Source organism: Pteropus vampyrus, unplaced genomic scaffold (assembly GCF_000151845.1).
Source record: "Pteropus vampyrus isolate Shadow unplaced genomic scaffold, Pvam_2.0 Scaffold44, whole genome shotgun sequence".
Classification (NCBI taxonomy): domain Eukaryota; kingdom Metazoa; phylum Chordata; class Mammalia; order Chiroptera; family Pteropodidae; genus Pteropus; species Pteropus vampyrus.
In genome coordinates, this window is record NW_011888825.1 from 7,332,311 (window position 1) to 7,358,168 (window position 25,858).

Genomic DNA, 25,858 nt, shown 5'->3' on the forward strand with positions numbered 1-25,858 from the left:
TCTTACGACCGCTTTTGCTACATCCCAAAAGTTTCGATATGTTGTACTATCATTATCATGCATTTCTATATATCTCTTGATAATCTTTATTTCTTCTCTGATGCAGTTATTTTTCCGTAGCGTGTTGTTTAATCTCCACATATTTGTGTTTGTTACTGATTTCTTTCTGCAGTTAATCTCTAGTTTCAAAGCATTATGATCAGAGAATACGGCTGGTATGATATCAACCTTCTTATATATTTTTAGGCTATCTTTGTGTCCCAGAATGTGGTTGATTCTTGAGAATGTTCCATGTGCACTAGAGAAGAATGTATAAGCAGCTGTTTTGGGATGGAAGGCTCTGTAAATGTCAATTATGTCTTGGTCTAACGTGTCATTTAAGGATGTTATTTCCTTCTTGATTTTCTGTTTGGATGATCTATCCATATCCGACAGTGAGGTATTATTTAGGTCCCTTACTATGATACTGTTTTGGTCTGTTTGTCCCTTTAGTTCTGTTAGTTATTGCTTTACGTATTTTGGGGCTCCTTGATTGGGAGCATAGATATTAGTAAGTGTTATATCTTCTTGGTTCATGATTCCCTTTATCATTATGAAGTGTCCTTCAGTATCTTTCTTTACCTTTTTAATTTTGAAGTCTATTTGAAGTCTATTTCATCTGATATTAGTACTACTACCCCCGCTTTTCTCTAAATGCTATTTGCTTGAAATACCATATTCCACCCTTTCACTTTGAGTCTATATTTGTCTTTGGAGCTGAGATGTGTCTTCTGGAGGCAGCCTGTGGTTGGGTTTTGTTTTTTGGTCCATTCTGCAACTCTGCACTTTTTTATTGGAGAGTTCAGTCTATTTACATTTAGGGCGATTATTGAAATATGAGGTCTTCTTATAGCCATTTTATCTTTTGCTTTCTGATAGCTTGATGTTTCCATTGCTTCCTTGTCCTTGTGTGTCTGTTTTCTTTATTTTGGTTGGCTTTTGTGGATTTTCTCTCTCCATTACCCTTTGCAAATTTGGATCTTTGAATCCTACCTTTTTCGGTCATTGTTGTCTCAATTTGGCCCTATATCTGCTGAACTTTCATTATTATCTTGCTATAGCAATTCTCTTCTTAATGTTTAGGCTTATAATGCCCGGTTCTTAGTTAGGGTTGCACTCCTCTGCTTCTATTTGCCTGCTAGTCACCTTACTCCTAATTATAGTTGGGGGTTTTTTTTGTCATTTTGTTTTAGGAGAGCTGACCCCTTTCCCATTGCCCATTTTTTAAAACTGTGCCATTCATATCTTTTTCATGACTTGTTGGAATTGTATATTTTAGATACTAATATATGTTAGAAGTACCATTATCAATCAGTGAGAAAAAAAATTGACTCTTTAGACTGTGGTTTGTTTTATTTTTTGGTGTATTATGCATACAGGATTAAAATTTTTTAATGTTATCAGATTTGTTGATCTTTTTAATTTTTGTTATCAGATTTGTCAATCTTATAAATTTTTATTTTCAGTTAGGTTTAACATTCAGTGTTAGCAGGTTTATGAATAATTTTAGTTTAGGTTTTTTGTTTGTTTGTTTGTTTGTTTTGTGAATTATCTTTCTTATTCCAGTGTCAGGAAGATAATCTATACTGTATTCTAAAATGTTCAAGTTTTATTTTACAGATAGTTTTTTTTTTTCTTTATTTACATGGTGTAAAATAGGGAACAAATTTTATCGCTTTCCATGCTTAAAGCCAATAGTCCAGCATCATTTATTGAAAAATCTTATCTTTTGCCATTGATCCGTAATGCTAACTCTATGGTAAATGCAGGTCCCATATATATACTTGGGTCTGTTCGTAGGCTCTCAGGTTTACTTTTCTATCTGTATTACAGTAACATTATTTTAATAACTATACTTTATAGTGTGTGTGTATATTTCATAAAAAAATCTTCCCTTAATATTTTTTTTTTTAGTTTTCTTGTTCTTTTGAATATTGAGAGAGTTTTAAAATCTTCCCTCGTGATGTGGATATGTCTGTTTCCCCTTTTAGACCTGTTCATTTTTGCAACTTGCCTATTTACCACCTTTCTCCTTTTTTTGTGGGAGGTATCGCCATATCCTTAGTGATCTATAAGAACTCTTCATATATGAAGTCTTCTTTGTTATATTACAGATATTTTTCTCATTTTTACTTTTCAGTTTTAATTAGTGCTTAGAAAGTCCTTTCTCGCTCCAAGATAATAGAAATATTTGCTTCTGTTCTCCTTTAGTATATTTGTCTTTTAATATTTCCTTTAAATCCTTAATCCATTTGGAATTGCTTCTTCTCTGGTTATATTTTCTTAACTTTCTTTTCTAAACAATTAAATATTTGAATTGCTCAAGATTTGATTTGAATCTCCCTTCCCTCTATATACCTGGAATCATAAACCTGAGTGCCTGCATGGGTCAAGAGATAATACAACTGAGTGAAGCAAGCAAACTGGAAGCACATGCCTCAACTGAGAGGGGTAGCCATCACTCCATTAGCTTTACCTCAAGGGCTGGCAAATGTTTTATGTAAAGGGCTAGGTAGTAAATAATTTAGGTTTTGTGGGACATAGGGTCTCTGCTGCAACTACTCAATTTGCCATGGTAGTATGAAAGCATTATAGACAATTCACAAATGAATGGGTATGGTTGTGTTTCAGTAAAACTTTATTTAGAAAAATAGGCACTGGGTTGTAGTTGCCAACCTCTGCTCTAATGGTTGTCATTCAGTATACTTCCAGTTTTCTGGGGTTTTTCCAAGAAAAACCCAAAATTTGAATTTTTATATGAAATCTCTTTTTATGCGAAATCTATTTTTAACTGTTGGCAACTAATCTCAAAATTTTGTATAATGTGGGCCAAACAGGTAATTTCCGAGGGTCAAATTTGTCCAATTAGTCACCTGTTTGCAGCCTCTGCTTTCTTTGTCAGCAGTCCCATCCATTCCCATTGCCAAAGTATCATCTCTTATCTAAACGAATCCCAAATTTGTGTTTCCATTTTAGATCTCTCCTTGGGGTTCCTGTTCTGAATATTTGTTTAACTATTTGATATCTCCACTTGCTTATATCAAAGATACCTCAGTACAACATCTTTAAAACTGAATGCCTGATACATGTCCAAATTTTCCATTCCCCCCAACAGGATCCTTTTTAATAATTATCTTAATGACACTATCTTATCAAATTGTACAAGCCATAAATCTATGAATAGTCTACACTTCCATCTTTCTTTTTACCCAATTCTTCATTGTATTTATCTATTATACTCTGAATATATCTTTATTGTTAACTTATCTCTATCTCCCTTTTGTTTGTCTGGACTACAATGATAATCTCCCTGATTTCATCTTTGCCCCCATTTGTTCTATTCTTTATATTGCTGTGAGAGTGATGTTTTCAAAATACATATCTGATGGCATTACCTTTTTGCTTAAAACATTTTAATGGCTTCCTGTTGCTCTTAGGATAACAACCAAAATCTTTGATGCCTTCAATTTCTTGTAAAATCTTTCTTTTACTTATTATTCCAACCTTATCTACTCTTCCTTTATTTGCGTACCCTTAGTGGTTCTTAATTGTTTCAGCATCATAGGACCTAATTTAACTCCCAAAATCATTGGGTACCCTAAAGAGCTTTTGTTTATGTGTTATATCTATCAATACCTACTGTATTAGAAATTAAAATGAGAAAGATTTTAAACTATTAGGTAATTTATTTTAAAATAATAATTATAAACCCATACATGTTAATACCAAAAACATAATTTTTATAAAAACAACTATCTTCCACAACAACAAAATGTTATTGAGACAGGTATATTCTCACACTTGCTTCTGAATGCAATTTGTTGTGATGTGTAGTTTTGGTTGACCTGTATGTAGAAAATCCAGACTCACACCAATATACAATTGGAAAAGGAAGGAGTATTTTATAGCCTCTTCAAATACTTGTGGCTATTCTGATACACCAAAACTAGGCAAGTGGTAGTTTCTTAAAGATTAGTTAACACTGTAGCATCTGAAACCATATCCGTGAGTTTTTCATAATCTATTGATCTTTTGAAAAATATCGGTTTACTGAGTTATGCAGATCTTCCAACTATCAACACATTATATTATACAATATTTTAAAAATAACAATTTTTAATATCACCACTGACCTTGTTAGAAAAGTCTTAGGAAGCTATCAGGCTATTAGTGGTAGAAAAAAGTTTTCCAAATTCTAATTTCTGCCTCAAAGCTCAAATTTTATCAAATACTGTCAGTTGTTTTTCTTGAAGTGACAGGTTCACTTTATTCATAAGTAAATATCTGCCAAATGCCCAACATGGATAATGTAATTTATCTGTCATTTGTTCTTTCAAGAAAAAATGTGGTCCATGAAAAAATTAGCTAGTTAGGCTCACAATTCAAATGATCTCATAAGTGGTTTTCTTCAAGACAACCATCATACTGTGATATAACCAGAATTGTTATATGAATATTTCCTGTTTTATCAAACCAGAATATTAAAAGAACATGTACTCAAGGTGTGAAATTTAATAAAATTCATGTTTATTGTTTACTCAGACATTTTTAAGTAAAACTGGCTTTTTTAACTTAAAGAACATGGTGGGGAAGAATATAATAACTACTAGTAAGTTTGGTGTCGTTTTGCTGATTCATGTTGTTATGAACAGTTTTACCACCATTACTTTTGCAACATCAGTACAAATGTCAAGACAGTGAAAAATTCAGATAACATATAAGCATTATTTTGAAAATAATTTTGAACTTACAGACTCTCAGAGGTCCATGGATCACATTTGGAGATCTTTACCTCTACCTCCATATACTAGCCTTATATCAATTTATATTTTATGTATTTAAACACATAGCACTTATGCTGTGTCAGAGTTTTAAGTGTTTTGTAAATATTCTCATTTAACACTTATTAAGGTAGGTATCATTGTTCCTCATGAAGTGGATACTGTTATTGCCTCATCATACAAATAACTGAAGTAGAGAGGTTAAATAACTTACCCCGGGTCACACGGCTAGTAAGTGGCAGAGCTGGGCTTAAATTCATGCATTCTGATTCTAGAGTTCATGCTCTCAACCACTATGTTTTTCTTGAATGTCACTCTCACCTCAGGGCTTATGGACATGTTATTCCCTCTACCTGTAACACTCACCTCAGTGCTTTTGTACCTATTACCTGGAACACTCACCTGAATCCCAACCCCATTTTCATTTCAGCTCAATTATTTACTTCCTCAGGGAAGCCTCACTCCATTTTCTTAGAACCCCTTTCTTATATTCTTTCACAGCATCATTTGCCTTTTTCATTTCTTAGTACTTACTACAAGTACAATTTTATATGTGTTTGTGAATGTTAAGACTAACTTCTCTCTCCACTCATGTGCATAGGGACTGCTTGTGTTTTTATCCAGTGCCTAGAACAGAGCCTAGTATGTGGTAGATAATCAATAGATAATTGTTGAATAAATGGGTGGAAGAGTAGACAGATGAGTGAATAGAATTTATTTGCTGTATGGAATGAAGTACAGATCTAACTTAACTTTTTTTCTGAATGTTTAATCAGTTATAGCACCATTTGTTGGAAAAACAAATGATCTGTAGTTCACAAACTAAAATATCACCTTTATATTGTCCTTAATTCATATGTATACTTGACTTTATTTCTGAAATTGCTCTTCTGTTTTATTTATTTATTCCTTTAAACCACAGTCTTTAAATTATTTTACCATTGTAGTTTTATATCAGATATAAAAATTCTAATATATTTATATCAGATGTATTTTAGAATCTAGCTTCCATCTCTGCCCTCTTCTGTTCTGATACTTTCCCTATAAGTCACCATTTTTATTATCTCATTTATCCATCCTTGGTTTTGGAAAATATAACCAAATATGTCTACATATTTGAATCGACACTTTTTTCTCTACACTAAAAGTAGCAAACTATATAATCTGTTGTGGTTTGCTGGAGTTTTTTAAATTTAATTTATCTGATAGAACACTTTATAGTAATATGTAGAGGTCTTTCTCATTCTTTAAAAGTTATATAGTACCCCATTAAATGTATACACCATAGTTTATTTAATCAGTTCTCTGTAGTAGGATATTCGAGATGTTGTTTTGCTGCCTCAATTAGTGTTGTAATGAATAGTCAGTCATGTGCATATATAATTTCATATATCTGCCATTATACCTTTGAGAGATCATAGGAGATTTTTGATCAGGGTTGTATTATAAAAGCATTGTTAGAGAAGATTTAACTAGAAGTGGAATGCATATTTAGATGTGAGTAGGAGTAGATGACTGAAAACGTTACAGAAGTTATAACCTTTCACAACACTAAGGTGATAACTACCTGGATTATTACAGCAGTAGGTGTTTTATAAAAAGTTGGTTCTCCCCTGGTTTGGTATCTTCATTTCCTGCTCACTCAGTGATAGATTCCTTCATTTTCATTGCTCCTCCTCTGTATTTCTGGTCATTTTTCTCCCACTGACTCTCCTGGATAGAGTCTATTCATTTTCTCCACATGCACTCTGCATTTCCCTCCATGTGCCTCTCTTTGCAAATCATCTCATAAGAGTCACTCATTGAAGGCATGCTTTTCACCTTCATTAACTCTTATTACAGAACTGCGTTTTTGTTGAGCACAGAAAACAAAGGAAATTTGCATTTCCAATTTCTTTCAGACTTGGAGAGTGGACCTGAGAGCAAAGATTCAACTTCAGTGCAAGATTTTTCCAAAGAAGAATCGTGCCAGGTTGCAATAATAGACAGACTGACAGGGAATAGTATCTGTGACACCAACTTGGAATCAACTCTTGAATGTGAAAAGTGGTTAGAAAATCAACAAGGAAATCAGGAGAGACACTTGAAAGAAATGTTCACCTACATGAATTCACTCCCCGAAGAAAGAACTCATGAGCATGATGTATATTGGAAAAACTTTAATCAGAAGTCTATCCTCACTCAAGACAGAGTTCCAAAAGGATCCTATGCCTTTCATACACTTGAAAAAAGATTGAAACAGAAATCAAACTTAAGGAAAAAGCAGAGAACCTATAAAGAGAAAAAACCTCATAAATGTAATGATTGTGGCGAACTCTTCACTTACCATTCAGTGCTTATTAGACACCAGAGAGTCCATACTGGAGAGAAACCCTATAGCTGCAGTGAATGTGGGAAATCTTTTAGTCACAGAGCTAATTTAACTAAACACCAGAGAACTCATACTAGAATTCTCTTTGAATGCAATGAATGCAAGAAAGCCTTCACAGAAAGCTCATCCCTTGCAATACATCAAAGAATTCATATTGGAGAGAGACCTTATGAATGCAATGAATGTGGGAAAGGATTTAATCGAAGTACACATCTTGTGCAGCATCAATTGATTCATACTGGAGTGAAGCCTTATGAATGTAATGAATGTGATAAAGCTTTTATTCATTCATCAGCACTCATTAAACATCAAAGAACTCATACTGGAGAGAAACCCTATAAATGTCAGGAGTGTGGAAAGGCCTTTAGCCATTGCTCATCACTTACTAAACATCAGAGAGTTCATACTGGAGAAAAGCCATATGAATGTAGCGAATGTGGAAAAACGTTTAGTCAGAGTACACATCTTGTTCAACATCAAAGAATTCATACTGGAGAGAAACCCTATGAGTGTAATGAATGTGGGAAAACCTTCAGCCGGAGCTCAAATTTTGCTAAACATCAAAGAATTCACATTGGAAAGAAACCATACAAATGTAATGAATGTGGAAAAGCCTTTATTCATTCATCAGCTCTTATTCAACACCAAAGAACCCATACTGGAGAGAAACCATATAGATGTAATGACTGTGGGAAAAGTTTTAAGTGCAGTTCATCCCTCATCAGACATCAGAGAATTCACACAGAAGAGCAACCCTGAAAAATTACTAAATGTGAAAAATGTAAGTTGGTTTTATCACTGTGTTAAATACCTGAGTGTTTAGGTTGAAGACCTAAAATGCTGCTTGAGGACCAATTTTGTATGCATATGATTTTATTTGCATAATAACATACTTTTGAGCCATAAACAAATGTTCCTTAGATCCATTGATTTGATAATTATGAAAGCTTCTAGCCAGAGATTTCAGATTTTGATCCCTAAACCCTCTCCAATACCCTTTTGTAGAAATTCAAGAAATCTTTGAGAATAGGTAGTAATGTAATAACTATGAAATCTAGTATCTCCTTCTCTTTGTCACATCAAAGCCCTGCTAAGCTTCTCACTTTGTAAGGAAGTTCTTACTTGGTAGGTTAGGCAGAGGGCTCATATTCTTACCACCAGTAAAACACAGAGTTGTTCCTCCTTGAATGCAAAGTAGATGTCCAGATATACAGATGTTGTCATTTCTCCAGAGAGTGTCCTTCCATTTATATTAGCTCTAAAAACTTAAAGGTTTTGAAATATGCTTTCTATTTCCTCCCTCCCCACGAAGGCTACTGTCTAATTTGATGAAAATAAATAGAATGTATTTACAGCAGATTGTAAGTTACGTTCACATGGATTATGCTGGTCATAGATTTAGATAATTGTTATCCGTCTGCTGTGCAAACTTCATTTTCTACTTCCTTGGAAGTTACCCTGAAGTAGTATGGTTCAAAATCTTAACTAGTTTTTCATCAAGTCCTCTTTTCTGATGGTATTCATTGAATAAATTCTTGGTTTTCTATATTCTCAGTATTAAGGAGATTTCTTTACATTATTCTACTTTATGTAAACTATACTTTGTCACTTAGAGAAAAAATCCCTGCAATGTTGAGGGCCTGAAAAGTTGATGAGTTCAATGTGTTATTATATTTAGGGTCCCAGTCAAGAAGAAGAACTAAAGCAACTGAGACGCAAGGACATATCTTCTTGTCAGATATGGAAAATAGCTAACAGGACAGTGACTCACTTGAGGATGAGCAGCTTCCCTCTTTGCAAAGTTGCCATTTCTGTCCTTCATGTTTACCCACATTTTTTTTTGTTTGTTTGTTCTTGTTCTCTCTATGCGGTGGTTAGTGTTTGCTATATCCCAGAGCCCTAAAGAAGATTGAAAAGGCATGGAACCATAATGCTGTATTGACATAAGCTAGATGGATGCCCAAACATCAGTAATGGGATTGCGAACACAAAAGCAAAAGTTCAAATAAATATTTAGCAAAAAACTATACAAATGTCAGCTTTTATTGTTATTCTATTACATATTGTGCGAAAACAAGACTATAGAAAAGATAGAGGGGAAAAAGTAGTTATAGAGTTCTTATCTTTTGTCTACTAAATCCTGTTCTTTACAAACATTCAGCAACCAGCCCATGTCTTGCCCCCCCCAACAATATCCCTGTGACTTCTTATAATTTCTTCTCTGTAGACTTTTATTCTATTATTAAAGAATGTAAGAATAGAGTTGAAAGAAGAGGCGGTAGTAGAGAGCAAGATCATAAGGATACATCAAGTATAAATCCAGCAATGATGGAAATCAAAGAAAATAATAGGAAATTGGGCTGAAAGGAGTGGAAATATGTTTGATAAAGAATTTTTTAAACCACATTGAAGGGAGTTGAGGTGAATGAGAAGAAGGCTCAAGGACTGAGAGGTTGAGGAGGGAGAATGGCTGACACGGGAACAAAATAAAGGAAAGAGAACTCAACCCTTCACATTGCCTTAATAGTCAATAGTGGTCTAAAGCAGGAATTGGCTAACTGTAGCCTAGACCCACAGACCAAGTCTGTCCACTGCCTAGTTCCATAAATAATGTTTAATTGGAACTCAGTCACACTCATTCATTTACATGTTGTGTTTGGCTGTTTTGTGCTACAATGGCAGAGTTGAGTAGTTGTAGCCAAGGGTGTATGTCCTGAAAAGCCTAAAATACTTGCTATTTCTCAATGTGCCAAATACTTGAGTGAAAATAAATTCATCACTTGGGGGCCAAAATTTGACTAACAAAATAACATCAGCATGGGCTTTCCAAAGCTGGATTTTAATTCTGCCACCTCCACTTAGCAATATGTGACCTTGAAAAGCTACTTAAATCCCATCTAGTAACTAGATGAGGTGCTGCCTCATTCAGGAATCATTTAATAAAGCCAATTAGATCTTTAAAAAAAAAAAAACTTATTCTCAGCCTCAGGGTTTTATCTGTAAAATGGGAATAAGTCATCCCTCTCTCATAATGTTGTGAGGATTAAATTATAACTGCAAGCAAAAGACCTGGCACACAGTAAATTATGTTTAGAGTCTCGTGTGTGTGTGTGTGTGTGTGCGCGCGCACACACACACGCACACGTACATACCCATTTTAATGAAGTGTTATAGGTCCATTTGGGTGACTATAACAAAATATAGACTGAGGGACTTGCGTACAACATTAAACAATCTCATAGTTCTGGAGACTGGAAAGTCTAAGGTCAGGAACATGGCAGATTCACTGTCTGGTGAGGGCCTGCTTCCTGGTTCATAGCCATCTTTTCACTGTGTCCTCACATGTTGAAAGGGCGAGGGAGATCTCTGAGACCTCTTATAAGGGTACTGACCCCATTCACGAGAGTTCTGCCCTCATGACCTAATCACCTTCCAAAGGCCCCACTTCTTAATACCGTAACATGGAGGATTAGGTTTCAACATAAATTTTGGAGGGACATAAACATTTAGTCTATATAGTAAGTTGCTAAGCATCAGTAGAAATTAAGAATGTGTGTATTTTCCACACCTTTTCTTTACCAATCAAGACTTGTGACCATCCTATCCAAGGTCATCATAGAGAAGGGGTTTCATTTTCTACACTTGTTTCTATCTGATGTCACTCCCTACACAGCCTCCTTTAGACCTTGAGGAGTCTACTTTTTTTCCTCTGAGTACCATTTAACCAGGAGCTGCATGATAATTCCAGAGACTCAAGTTTATAATCTAATTGCAGTCTAAGTAGTGTTAAAGTATTTGCTCTATATTTAACTGAGAACTCTGGCCCTTTATATGTATTTCAGTATATGTTCTTTTTATGTCTGGTGTTCATTCAGGCTGTGTCTTTGTACCCTGACATGAATCTTGGAAGTTTTAGTGTTCTGCTTTTCAAATTTGGTTACCTATAAACTAAATTTGACTACTCTTACTCCGGCCTACTGTCAATAAAGATGTTATTTATATATTGTCAGAAATGTTTGTAAATTGCTCAAAAATTCTCCAAATTTAAGCATATTTTAAGAGGTAAAGAAAGACCAACCATAAAATATCTTCATATCATTCAGGAAACCAGTCGCATTTCTAATTATTCATCTGGGCTTCGTAACTTTTGGTGTCACAGATTAGGGAATACCTTCCACAGCCCATGTATCTGTGAGATTAAAGAGTAGAGGAAAGATGTTTCTACTTAATGGTGCTTAGCATCCTCAGGTCAAGTACAGGCACCACTCACTTAGGAACAATGGTGGAAAAAAGAGAGGGAAGAACAAACTTCATATAAAAAGTACAGTTAAAACTAGGCAAGATAGGGTAAAAAGCTGATTTAGTATAAATTTTAAATTACATTTGGGTTTTGGGAGGACAATATCACCTAGAAGTATAAAAACAATAATATAAGAATACCAATCCTTATTCAAATTGCTAGCAATTTACTAGTCCAATTATGTATTAAAGGCCTTACAATTTTTTCACATTTTCACTTTTTTTAATATTACAACCGGACTTAAGTTGGAAGCTCTTTGCCCCTGCTTTTGCCTTTTCCTTACCTAATTCTTTTCTAGGTCCCAACTGGACAGACTGGAGATTTAGAGCCAATTGAGCTGTCCTTCACCATAGGTATTATTGGAAAGGGGGAAAGGTGTTGTTCCCCTGTGGTAATATGTATAATGTGACATCTGTGGATTACCTTGTCATTCCAATTAATGTCCTCAAAAAAATTTAAAAATCAGATGTTTTTTACTGAATTGTTCTTTATGTTTTTTTAAAACATAGCCTATCTTTTAACCTCTTTTCATCCATAAACCAGATAATCTGCCCGTAGGTTGACTTGACTATACATAAAATGTGCATACCTCACACCCCATCCCACTCTTGCCAATTCCCCCATATACATTATCATCATGTCAGAAAATTTCACATATCTGAGGAATCTATGAGGTGAAACCAGATAGATACTCAGGCATTGCTAGATGTGGACCATTTACCTTCATCTTTGTTCTACTTCTTCTGTATTGGCTATACTTTCATCCGTCTCCTGCAGTGATGACAAATCTATCTACTGGCAATTCCAAGCTAGTATGATCCTTAGCTTTTATAGTCCCAAGAATACCTCTTTTGAAACAACTCCAGTAAAATCTCCAGGATTTGCTTGAGTCAAGCTGATCACCAAACCATCTACTGCCTTGAATTGGGGTCCTTTCATTGACCAGAACTGACTCCCATGTAAAACCCTGGGGCCAGAGAGGGTGATGTTCATCCCTCTCAAACAGCTTACACTGAAGAAAGGAAGGGCTGCTTCCCTAAAAGAAATTCAGGGATACTGGGCAGATAAAACAAACATGTCTACTGTAATTGAATAGCAAACTTCAGCATAAATAAATCTATCCAATCCCCTCCTCCCCATCTTCCCCAAAAATCACTTGTTTTCCAAAGATCAGTGACACACTGTTAGAAAGCCAAAACCTAAGGAAATGTTCACACACAGGACTTCAGTGGAGATTACAAGATGACACGTGAAAATGCTTTGTAAGCATTAAATCATGTTGCAGAATTATGATGATGATAATTTTCTTCAATGTCATGCTCTGGTATTTTTATATATATATATAATTTATTTATTTTTAAATTATTTATTATTTATTTATTCATTTGTTTATTTGTTTAGTTATTTATTTATATATAAAGCATATCCTCACCAGAGTGCCAATTCTTAATAATAACTTGTGTTACCTGTCCACTGTGGGTTGGCAGGGAGTCTTTGCTCATCAATAGCTACATTTCCAAGGTGATAAAGAGCAGCTACTATCTTAAATGTTACTTTTGGCATACCAAAACATGATTATTTTATGTATAGTCAACTCAATTCCCAGTCTTACGATTCATGCATCCCATGTTTTAGTGAGTTAAACCTACTGGGTTATCTAGGACTCTTAATTTGTGAAAACCCATTTCAGGCAAGCTTAAACAAAAAGAGCTTAGAGAGTTTAAGGGTTAGATATAGCTTCAGATATGACTGCATTCAAGTGCTCAAAAGATGTTATCAGATCATTCTCTAGTTATCTTAGCTCTTTTCCTTCAGATTGGCTCCATTCTCAGGCAGGAAGAATGACAGAGATGGTCATTGGCAGCTTTTGACTTGAGTTATTGTGACAGCTGTTGATTCCAGAGAACAGAGTATTTGATTATCCATGGTGCCATTAAAAGTTTCAGGGTGGATTCTGATTGAATGATTTAGATCCCATACCCATCTCTGAACCAATCAATATGTCCAAAAGAATTGGGTACTCTGAAAAGAGTAGGAAAGAAGGGGAGAAGGGAAAGCATGCTGAGGGACAGAGGCTGTACTTAACTAAGATAGTACAGAATGAGGGTATTCTGCCTTCTATAGACTTGGAAAGCAGTAGAGTGAGAAAATAACTAGTGTGAACATGAATTACTCTGCTTATTTGTCCCTCTTCAGGAGTTGTAGTTTCCTTCAGATTTATGGTAACCCAAAAGGATTGAAGAACTTGGCTCTTTATTTTCAGGGATTTTATTTCAAAGGGCTTGGTGTGAATGTAGACATAAACATTGAAACAAAGATCCCGCAAGCCCTCCACAGAAAAGCTGCTGATGACCATCTCTGCCATTCTTCCTGCCTTAATTCCATCTCCTTTACATTTAGAACCATGTATGTGTAGTTACTCGGTTTGAGACCCCTTATGTCATCTGTAATAGACGTGATTGAAAATTGGAGAAGGAAACTCTTTGGGTTTGCCTGATGGTGGGGGAGCTTAACCACATCCACTCCCAGATATCCTATAGCAGTAAGAGTCCTAAGAAGAGATAAACATGTGAGAAAGAGGAGGTGTTGTATGATATTTTTTCCCCTGCAGTGAGACTACAGAAAGATATCCGAGATTTTCCCTATCGCTTAACTAGATTGTGAAGTTAGCTAACCACTGCAATGCCATCGTTTGCCTTGGCCTTCTCACTAGAATGCCAATTAGTAATGCTTGTTTGTGTGACCTATTCATTGTGGACTGGCAAGGAACTCATCACAGCCACTCAGGGACCCGAGCTGATGAAGCAGCCACCATCTCATTGCTTTCACCATGCTAGAAGAAAAGGAACAATCTAGAGGGTCTTGCACTGACATACAATTTTATTCACCGAAACAAGTCATATGCTCCCACCCATCCTTAAGTGGGGAAATGCCATCTTCTTTACTGCTCTCTACAAGAAAGGAAGCTCATTCTCCCACTTTCTATACATTATAGGATTAGTAGATGACACAACATCCTTGCCTTTTGAAACTCTCATCGATCTTCATATACAAACACCTTCTCTGAGGCTACTGCCTCTGACTCTACCACTTCTCTTCCTCTTTACCATTATCTACTGACTCCTTGTTCACTCCTCTATATTCTTTGAACTTTTTGGCCTCCTTTTTTGACATTCCTGTCAATATTCTGAGTGATGTCAGAGCCCATGTGGATGACACCTCTAATATCCTGACCTTACAATTATTTGAACTCAGTTGTTTTATTGAAGTATAATTGATATATACCATTATATTAGTTTCAGGTGTACAACATAATTTGTATGTGTTGTAAAATGATCATCACAATATGTCTACTTAACATCCATCACCATACATAGTTACAAAGTTTTTTTCTTGTGAGAACTCCTCAGTTTTAATGACCACTTCTTTTTACTCCAGCATCTTGCTCCCATGGTCATTCCCTGTCTACACCCAGAATTGTTAAGTAAGTACTTTTGAGCAACTACTCTGTGCCAGGTACTATATACTCGATGCTGGGGATAAAATGATAACTAATACACAGTCTCTGCTCTTCTTTTTTCCCCTCTTTAATTCCCACTCCCACTTTCACCCCTAACCTATAGATGTGGCTGCTTCCCCCTTAAGAACTGGATCTCTGAAGGCAGGGTGTCTCCCCCGACATGCTTGTGGCATGGACCCGGGGGCCCTGGTGCACCCAGGGTATGGTCTGTGGCTCCACCTGGGGCGCAAACCCAGGACCTTCCGCATGTAAAGCACACGTGCTAACCACTACACTATGGAGCCACCTCAGTCCCTGCTCTTAGCTAAGAGATATTACTGAGTACAAGCAATTGCAGTATGGCATAAGTGCTTGAACTTATACTATAAGTTCAAGGAATGCATAAGACACTATAAAAACACACAAGAAGGAAAACCAACACAGCCTTTTGTGGTTAGAGTAGTTGGCATTTTAAAAAGCCAGAAAGATGCCATTACACTTGGATACCAAGGAAAAGGAATTACACAGTGAAGAAATTAGGTGGGAGGGCATGATATTCTAGGCAGAAGGAGCAATGTGTGAGATGGAGGATGGTGTGTTTTAGGAACTATGTGTGGTTTAGCTCTTCGTGCCTAGAGCATAGAAAACAAGAATGGCAGCGGTGAAAATTTAAGATAAGCTCATTAATGGGCAGATCACGAAGGGCCTTGTGAGTTAATTTGGAGTTAATCCTGAAGGATATGAATATGGAAGGATATGGGAGGTTTTGAATTGTTATTTTTGGTGAGTGAGAGTAGCATGATCAAATTTTCATTTTTGAGCTATCACCATGACTGCAATATCAAGAATAGACTGGAAAAGGGTGAAATTGATGGCCAGGAGCAAGTTCGGAAGTTTACAGCAGTAATACAGAGAAAAGACAACGGTGCTCGATTAAGTTTTCTCTTTTTCTTGCCCTTCTGTATAGAGTTCTTTATATTCTTCCATTGCTTGTCTAGATTTCAAAGCTATAATTAAAAGCTCTTAAAGACACACACTCACACAATACACTATTTCATAGTGTATAATTAGTAGACATTTTTGTTTTTATTATCACATTCTTACCACAAAAGCAGTTTATAGTATCCAGTACAGAAAATGAGGCATTACATTTTGCTGTGTTTTCTTCAACCCAGGAGGTAAGATGTGTCAGCGTATACTTTTTTAAAAGTTAAAAATATAACTCATATAGTAAACATGTCAAAAAATTATTGAACTCATTAATGAGGGAACTATGAGGCTAGTAAGGCTGGTTCAAAGATATCAGAAACTTGTGCGTATATAGTCAGTGAAGGGAAGAATGCTGGGATAAGACTGCTAGATTAGACAATATTGTCTACAGGACAATAAAACCATGACCTTTGGAGCCATCTTTCCTACCAAATAGAAATTATTTGCAATTTATCAGGATTTTTTTGGTTCTCGTATTTTTACAAGTCAACAAATGACCTCACAGAGTCTGACCCTAATCAATAGTAAATAGTCAAAGTTTCACCTCCTCTTGTTAAGAGCAGACTATCACTAAAGCAAAGATATAACCAAATTCTAATGTTATAGTAATATAATATTTAGAATTAAATATTTCACAAACATTTGATGAATAAACCCATCAAAATCAAGCCAACTTTTGTCAAAACATTAACATGTTTTACTGCTTCTTTTTAATATTTATAGCTATGATAAACACAAATAAAGTTCATTTTCCCTTGAAACTTTTAAGACTTATTGTATCCACTCCAGTTTTGTCTTCTACTCTCTGTTTTCACATTCTGGAACAACCAGACCTTGCACTTTAAGACAAAATTACTCTCAAAAAGACAAAAGAAACATCCCATTCTCTTACATACATGTTTGGGGGTCTCCAAGATGACTGCTAGGCTCAATTTTTGGCCAAAAAGACTCACAGAACTCAATATATTTTCACACTCATGGCTGTAATTTATTACAGTGAAAAGATACAAAGCAAAATTAGTAAAGAGAAAAAGCACACAGGGCAAACATTGGAGGAAAAAAGGCGCAAGTTTCCAAGAGTCCTTTCCTAGTATACTTTAGGAGTATAGAACATACTTAATTGAACATACTTAATTGTTGTGGTAACATATGTTGTTTACCAAGGAAGCTCACTAGAATCTCAGTACCTAAAGTTTTTATAAGGTGCTGGTCACATAGGCACCTTCTCTAGAGTGTACTCAAACTGCAGATTTCCAGAAGGACAGCAAGTGTTTAGCATAAACCACATTGTTTGTATAAACAGGTTAGGCACAATGGCCACTCTTATCAGTTCTAGAAATGTTGAGAACCATCCGAAGTCAAAGTTTCTACATGCCAACCAAGGGCTAACCTTGTCAGGCCTTTCTTAAGATTCTAATTTCAGGCTTGCTATATTAAGTCTTTTCTGCAGTTTTGTTGCCACTATTTTTCCAATATAATCTTTCAAACATTCATATTAATCACAGCTTTTCTAACCAAAGTAATTAACTGGAACACATGTGATCGAAAACTCTGTTATACACAAGCAATTTAGCAGATGAGCAAAGCTCACAAACATAATATGATCTCAGCCACACATATCCCATTTACACTTTCTTAACATGGCAAAAGTGAACACATATACTTGTATATCTATAGATTTATATACATACATGTATTTCCTAGCTTTGTTCATTTAAAGAGGCTAGAAGCAAACACCCAAGTCACAATGAGCTCAGATCTTAATTTCTGATACCATTCTCCACTAAAAGGAACCAGTGTTCCTCAGAGAAATGGCTCATTCCAGATCTGAGGGAAGGCAGTTACAAGAAGACCCTGAAACATTTTGTTCCAGAAAATAAGGTAGTACTCAAAAAAATGATGAGAGTAGGTCACAAAGGCAAAGGAGCAAGCTTGAAGTAGCCCTCACTGACCAAATCTGGGACAATCGAGCACCAAAACAAGACAGTAATGAATTATTAAACCACTGAAAAAAATACTGCATGAATTCTCATGATAATAAGAAGTAAGTATACAAGAGAAAATAGCCTTTGCTTACAGCAGGATGCCAGATGCAAACTAGTAAAAGTGAAGCTGGAAAATCATTTTGCAGCCATCACAATAAAGATTGGTTCAGGCAAAAATCATCAATGGATGATAAATCTAAGAGGGTACATTTTGATGAGGAACAGGATATTTGCATAGTTTTAAAATATCTTCTCTATAGATTGCGTGTTAAAATTGGCAATTGCAAGGAAAATAATATAATCATTTTAAATAATCATATAATAATATATGGGAAACACTTTGATTAAAAATGAATATAATGGCCAAGGGGTAAATGGCCATTATGTGCCCCAGGTGCGATACCATGAGAAAGATACAACATAACTTATGTGATATTAGAGAGTGCATAACTGGAATCTAATCACGAGGAAACAGTCAACAAACCTCAAAATGAGAACTATAAAAACAAAAGAGCTGAATTTCTCAAAAATGTTAATGTCATAAAAGACAAAGAAAGACTGACTACCCATTCCAGATTAAAAGGGACTGAAGAAACATGACAGCTAAATACAATATATGATCCTTGATTGGATCCTACATAAAAGGGAAAATACTATAAAGGTCATTATTGGTTCAAGTTTTCAAAAGTAGAATACAAGAAGTAGAGTAGATAAAAGTATTACATCAATGTTAACTTTACTGAAGTTGATAACTATATCATGGTTATGTGAAATAATACCAATTATTGAAAATGCACACTGAGGTATTTAGAGGTAAAAAAGTATAACATGTGCAATTTACTCTCAAATTTTTCTGAAAAAAAAATGTGTATAGAGAGAGCAAATGATAAAACAGGATAAAATGTTAACAATAAGTGAATCTGACCAAAGGGAACATGGCTATCCTTTGTACTTCTAATACATCTTTTCTGTAAGTTTCAGGTTATTCTTAAATTAAAAAATGTAAGTAAACAGATACATTAATGTAATCCAAAGTCAGACACATTCTATAACATGAAAATAAGAGGCAAAAATATACATAATACAAATATGTTCGATCACTTTTTTATCTTATTTAAAAGCTAAATATCTAAAGATTATCCATTAATAAACTATTTTTTGAATGAGAGAAAATATTTTTACATTTAACTGAAAAAGTCTCAAGAATTTATATCAAGAATTTATTTTTTAAAATTCCTCAGAATCATTTAGAAAGATTAACAGCACAGTAGGAAAAAATGTGTAAAAGTTTGCAGATGCTTAAAAACAATATATAAATTTTTAATAAACACATATAAAAAAGTGCTCATGCCTTTTAATAATTAAAAAATCAAAATAAATAAAGACGAACTACCACCACCAAATAACCAAAATAGCTAAAATGAGAAAGACTGACACAATCAAGTAATTCCCAGTATTGTGTAGAGAGAATACCTATGACTATCATGGTTTCTACTCTGGACATCCAGAAAGAAGAGAAGATATATACTAATTAGAACTCTCTTAAACAGGTGGTTGAATTGCATATTGGTCAAGCATCTTTGGAATACTTTTTAGTGACATGTATTAGATTTGAGCATATGCAGTCACTATGACCAAGCTATTTGATTTGTAAGTCCATACTTAACTAAAATATCTATGCATGTGCACCAAAAGAAATGAACAATAAAGGTCATAGCTACATTACTGCTAATAGCCCCAAACTGAAAGTAAACCAACTGTCCATCAACAGCAGTATTGATAAATGTGGTGTATTCGTACATAGAATACCGCAGAGCAGCAAAAATGAATGAATTGTTCCATGAAACCACATGGATGAACATCAGAAATATAATGCCAATGGAAAAGAAGTCAGACACAGAATGATTCTTACTGGTTCTAAATACACAAATTTATAAAATAGGCAGTACTACTCTGTAGTGTTAAAAACTAAATGATAGTTAGCTTTGGCAAGATGAAATAAGTAATGGTCGGGGGCTATCAGGAGATGAGCTTCTGGGTTGCTAGTTTCATCTTATTTTATTGAACTGTGTTTTTGTTGCAAGGGCATATCCACTTTGTGATAAATTACTGAGAAGTAGAGTTGTGATTTCTGCGCTTTTTGGTATATATGTTATACCTCAATAAATGCATTTGAATACATTTTTGCTATTAGGACAAATAATATAAATTATAATAAGAATTTGCAATTTTAATATTATTTCCATTGCATGAAAAATAGTCACTCAAAGGACTCCAAACTTAAGTGTTTCAACTATAGAGCTTATCTGATTTAATGTCATTTTAGTGTAGAAAAGCACAATTATGTTAACAGCTGGATCCATAATTTTTTAGGCGAAAGTTGAGCTAGTTTTCCACACCTGTCAGTGAAATTGCTTTCACAGAAGTCTAATCCATGACAATTGAGACATCAGAAAAGTCGTTTCTTCTTCATTATCTATGTAAAACATTAGATTTCTTAGAAGTTCCAAACTCTCATTTCAGGGTTTTCTTTTATTACTTTCTATTGTTACTGGTTCTGGGGAGTCCTGGAACTCCCAGTCCTTGGTTCTTGTCATCCAGCAACAATGAATTTAAGGCAGATGCCCCAGCAGTTTATAAGCAAGCTAGTTTTATTGAAAGCAAAAGTACATTCACAGACAGGTGAGTAGGCTGCCAAGAGCAGTCAACCTGTAAGGTAAAGTACACTCTCAGAAGGGAGAGTAGGCTGCCAAGAGAGGCCAGCCATGAAGCCGCCTGCTTCAGGCTCTTTTATTCTGCCTGCAAGGCTTTGGTCCTCCTCCATGGCCCATTCCTTATAAGCCTTGATTAACAGATAAGTTTCTTATATAACTTTTTTCTATCTGAGCATGCATATACCCATAATGCACTTTGTTTGTCCATAACAGGGATCAAAAGGGCAATGTAAATTTATTATGATTGTATAATGAAGCAGAGGTGAATTCTAGGTTACACCAGCTGTTCTTCTGAGCATACCTATGTTGGAGAATTTTCCTATCATTGCCTTGCTATCATGTCAGGTCCACAATCACATGAGCAAGAGCTAAGACCTCATAAAGACAGACCAAAACCTGTATCCATTCTTGATGCCTCTTACCTTGGTGACAGAGGTGTCCTGCAGAAGCCAGGACCCTTTGTCATAGAGCAAAACACACATCTGTAACCCAAGAAAGAAGAACTAAAGAAAAAATCCAGGAGACAGCAAAGCAACTGCACGTCCAGCTTCTGCTTCATGCCAGTGAGGTGAGTCAACAGATCAGTAATGACGTGCATATGTGTGTGCTCATGCTAAAAAATACAATTGGTTCATTGTATTATTAATTCTAGGTCTTAAAGTTAACTAAGTCCTTTGGAAATTATGTATCAACTAATTACAGAGCAACACAATTATTGTTGATAATAAAAAGTTTTTCACAAGTATAATTCAATGCATTAAACACATAATGTTAAATTTTCATAGTGTTAAGCATATGGAAGTAATATAATTTAGCTAAGTAAAACCAGAAGTTTAGATTAACTAAGCCCCCACATAAGAGTGGGGACTAGTTGCCAGGAAAACCAACCATGTGATCAAAGGGTTGAATTTTCAGTCCAACCACCTGACCTTGGGGGAGTGAGCAGGGGCTGGAAGTTGGATCAGTAACCGATGACCAATGATTTAATCAACCATGACTAGGAATGAAGAGTCCATTAAAAAAATAAAATAAAAAGAGAGGGTTTGCAGAGCTTCTAGGTTGGTGAACACATGCTGGAAATTTGGGGAAAGTGGTGTACTTGGAGCAGACATGGAAGCTCCACACCCTTCCCCCATACCTTGCTCTATGCATTTCTTCCACCTAGCTATTCTTGAGTTATATACCCTTTTATAATAAAATGGTGATCTAGTAAGTAAAATGTTTCTCTGAGTTCTGTGAGCCTCTATAGAAAATTAATTGAACCCAAGGAGTGGGGAGAAGGATGTTGGAACCTCTGATCTCTAGCCAGTGGGTCAGAAGTACAGGTAACAACCTGTACTTGCAACTAGCAACTAGTGGGGTTAGTCTTATAGGACTGAGCCTTAATCTGTTGGATCTGATGCTATCTCTGGGTAGATGGTGTCAGAATTGAATTAAATTGTAAGACACCCAGCTGATGTCTGAGAATTGCTTGGATGTATGAGGGAAAAAACACACATTGGAACTGGTGATCAAAAACATACCAAGTCTTACAAAAAATAGAATGCATGTTTACAGTATATTCTGTACTGATAAAACTCAGGAAGAAACATCTGGCTCTTTTTAAACCAAAATTATTCTAATTTGTTCACAGGTCCATATTAATTATAAACCCTTAAATTCATATATAAAAATCCCTCTAACTAATGTTTCTATGAGAAGTTTTAGTTTTATTTTCCTAAAAAGGCTGCATTCAGAGTATTAGAAGTTTAGTCTCTTTCTTTAGAAATCCTAGAGTTTCTTTATATTAGACGCTTATAATTCTCTAAATTAATCAGAACTCCTTTACTTTAAGAGTCTTGACAACATAATTTATTAATTTCTTCCAACTTAGGAAAATATTTAAAATACAGTGAGGTAAAGGTAAATGTGTCTCATTTACAGACATAGATACAAAGATAGCTTGCAGCTCCATTTCACCAAGCTTACCCACAAGTCAAAAGTAAACAATACAGAAGCTTACCTGTGCAGGTTTATAGGACTATTCTCCTTTCTGGTGGATATGAGACATTTTCTGGAGTTATATGAAGTCACATACAAACAAACAAGATTTTCTGTCTTCTCTCACACATCACCTACCCCAAAAAGATCTGATCTGAAGAATTTTCTAAAGCAGAAAAAACCTAAGGGGCCAGAATGGGAAAACAAAAAATAATGCTATTAGCAATTCATTGTGGAAAAATCCCCTAGCAACACAACAAGGAGTGTTATCTGATGTAGAGTTCAATTTCTTACAAGATACCTCAAAATAGGGGGTTCTGGTCAAGATGGTGGAGAGGGTAAATGCTGTGCTTGACTCTTCCCATGACCACATTAAAACTGCAATTAAATTATAGGACGATCAACCTGGAGAACTATCTGAAGCCTAGCTAAACAAAATTTCTACAACTAAGGATATAAAGAAGCCATGTCAAGATTGGTAGAAAGGGCAGAGACGTGAAACAGGCTGACTTCACACACGTGTAGCAGTTGAGAATTGAGAGGGATATCTCAGCTACAGAGTCCCCCCCGCCCCCCGAGAAGTGAGCGGTCCCAGCCCTACACCAGGCTCCCCAACCCAGTGTTCCAGTGCCGGGAAGAGGAGTTCCCACAAAATCTGGCTGTAAAAATCACTGGGGAATCTGACCATGTCGGTGAAACAGAAGGGAGCTGGAAACCCAGACCTCCCCTTAAAGACACTGCGCACAGACTCACCTGTAGGCAATCACCTTGGATTCCGGCAGAGGGACAGCAGTTTGGAAGGTGCCAGAGACATACAGGGGAAGACTAGGTTGTGTGGCTTCAGGATGAGGACTGGAAGGACAGCCACCATTATCCCTGTGTTGAACCCTACCCCACATGGCCAAATCTGAATCTGCACTGGCTTGGTGAAATATACTCTCTCCACCCTGGTGACTCTCTGGGACCCCACCCTCACCCAACTCGCACACTGCCAGAAGCATTTTTGGTGGTTGGTGGGGGCCAGTAGGTAGCTGGGGTTGGCCAACACTGAAGACTTACTTGGACAACTTTCAGGGATCTGCAGACCTCAGGTGTGCAGTGGCTGAGCCTTATGGGCAGCCTGGCAGGCAGCAGCAGGCCTTGGGATGCCCTGAGCCTTTTGCTGAGCTCTCCAGGCTTTGTACTGGTGGCAGCCAGCCTCGGTTCATAGCGTGGCCTCTTCCACGCACCTCTAGATCTAGTACAGGCAGTGAGCAACTGCAGATTGCTTTGTAGCTCCTACCAAGTAGCCCCAAGACAGTCACAGACAGTGGCTGAGCTTGCCCTGCACGGGAGCACCTCCCAAGAAACCCCAAAACCAACACACCCAGAGGCTGGCTTCAGACCACAACAGAGCACCACCCAATTAGCCCCACAAGCAGCACACCCAAAGTCTCAGCCGGCACCAGAGCCCACTGAGGTGAATCCCACTCAGTGGGGCTAACCCTTGGACATGGCCAGTCCTCACTGCCAGTCAGCCTGAGTGTCACTCGCACCCACTGATGTGCCAAACGCAATCAAAGCTCAATTACAAGAGGAGAACATACACAACCCACACAAGGGACATTCCTGGAACATCTGACTCAGGTGACCAAGGAGACTGCACCACTGGGTTCCATAGGACGCCTACTACATAAGGCCACCCTGTGAAGACTGGGAGACATAGCAGATCTACCTAATACATAGAAACAAACAGAGAGGCAGCCAAAATGAAGAAACAAAGAAATATGTTCCAAATGAAACAACAGGAGAAAATACCAGAAAAAGGACTAAATGAAAAACAGAGGCAAGCAATCTACCACATACAGAGTTCCAAAAACTGGTTATAAAGATGCTCAAGGAACTTAGTGAGAACTTTAACAAAGAGATAGTAAACATAAGAAATGACATAAAAACTATTAAAAAAAAAAGAAACAGTCAAAAAATGAAGAATATAATAACTGAATGAGGAATACACTAGAAGGAATCAATAACAAAGCAGATGAAGCAGAAGATCAAATCAGTGTTGTGGAACACACGGTAGTGGAAAACAGTCAGAATAACAAAAAAGAAAAAAGAGTATAGTTTAAAGAACCTCTGATGAAAGAAATAGATATGCAAGTCTAGGAAGTACAGAGTCCCAAACAAGATGAAGCCCACACCAAGACACATAATTAAAATGGCAAAGGTTAAAGACAGAGAGAATCTTAAAAGCAGCAAGAGAAAGGCAGTTAGTTACCTACAAAGGAGCTCTTATAAGATTATCAGCTGATTTCTCAACAGAAACTTTGCAGGCCAGAAGAGATTTTCATGAAATATTCAAAGTGATGAAAAGTAAGGATCTACAACCAAGATTACTCTACCCAGCAAGGCTATCATTTAAAATTGAAGGAAAGATAAAGAGCTTCCCAGGCAAGAAAAAGCTAAACAAGTTCATCATAAAACCAGCATTATGAGAAATGTTAAAGAGACTTTTTAAGAAAAATAAAAATATGAATAACAAAATGGGAATAATTACATGCCTATCGATAATCACTTTAAATGTAAATGAATTAAATGTTCCAATTAAAAGACATAGGGTGGTAGAATGGATAAGAAAACAAGACCCATATACATTTCCTGCATACAAGAGACCCACTTCAGATTAAAAGACACACACAGACTAAAAGTTAATGATGGAAAAAGATATTTCATATAAATGGAAACAAAATAAAGCCTGGGTAGTAATACTGATATCAGACAAAATAGACTTTAAAACAAAGGCTAGAACAAGAGACAAAGAGGTAACCAGCAATTCCACTTCTGGGTATTATTTCAAAGAAACCCAAAACACTAATTCAAAAAGACACATGCAGCATGTTCATTGCAGCATTATTTATAATAGTCAAAATATGAAAGCAACCTGTGTCCATTGATAGACTATTGGATAAAGAAAATGTGATATGTGCAATAGAATATTACTTAGCCATACCCCCCCAAAAAAAAACCAAACGAAATCTTACCATTTGCAACAACATGGATGGACCTAGAGGCTATTATGCTAAGTGAAATAAGTCAAACAGAAAAAGACAAATATCATATGACTTCACTCATGTGTGGAATCTAAAAAACAAAATGAATGAACAAAACAGAAACAAACTCATCAGTACAGAGAACATTTTGATGGTTGTCAGATGACTGG

The 25,858-nt window shown here is 36.0% G+C and overlaps 1 protein-coding gene across 4 annotated transcripts in view; it reads left to right on the plus strand.

The window, feature by feature from the left end:
• ZNF286A (zinc finger protein 286A) overlaps positions 1-25,858 on the plus strand; it is a 79,481-nt gene that overhangs the window by 13,269 nt on the left and 40,354 nt on the right. For 2 of the 4 annotated variants that reach the window (XM_023529969.1, XM_023529967.1), the window contains one exon: positions 6,722-9,218. In XM_023529969.1, the coding sequence (XP_023385737.1) occupies positions 6,722-7,950 (1,229 nt within the window). In that variant the 3' untranslated portion in view covers positions 7,951-9,218. Of the gene's footprint in view, positions 1-6,721; positions 9,219-25,858 lie in introns of those variants that run through there. The other 2 variants (XM_011358990.2, XM_023529968.1) reach the window with 2 other exon arrangements.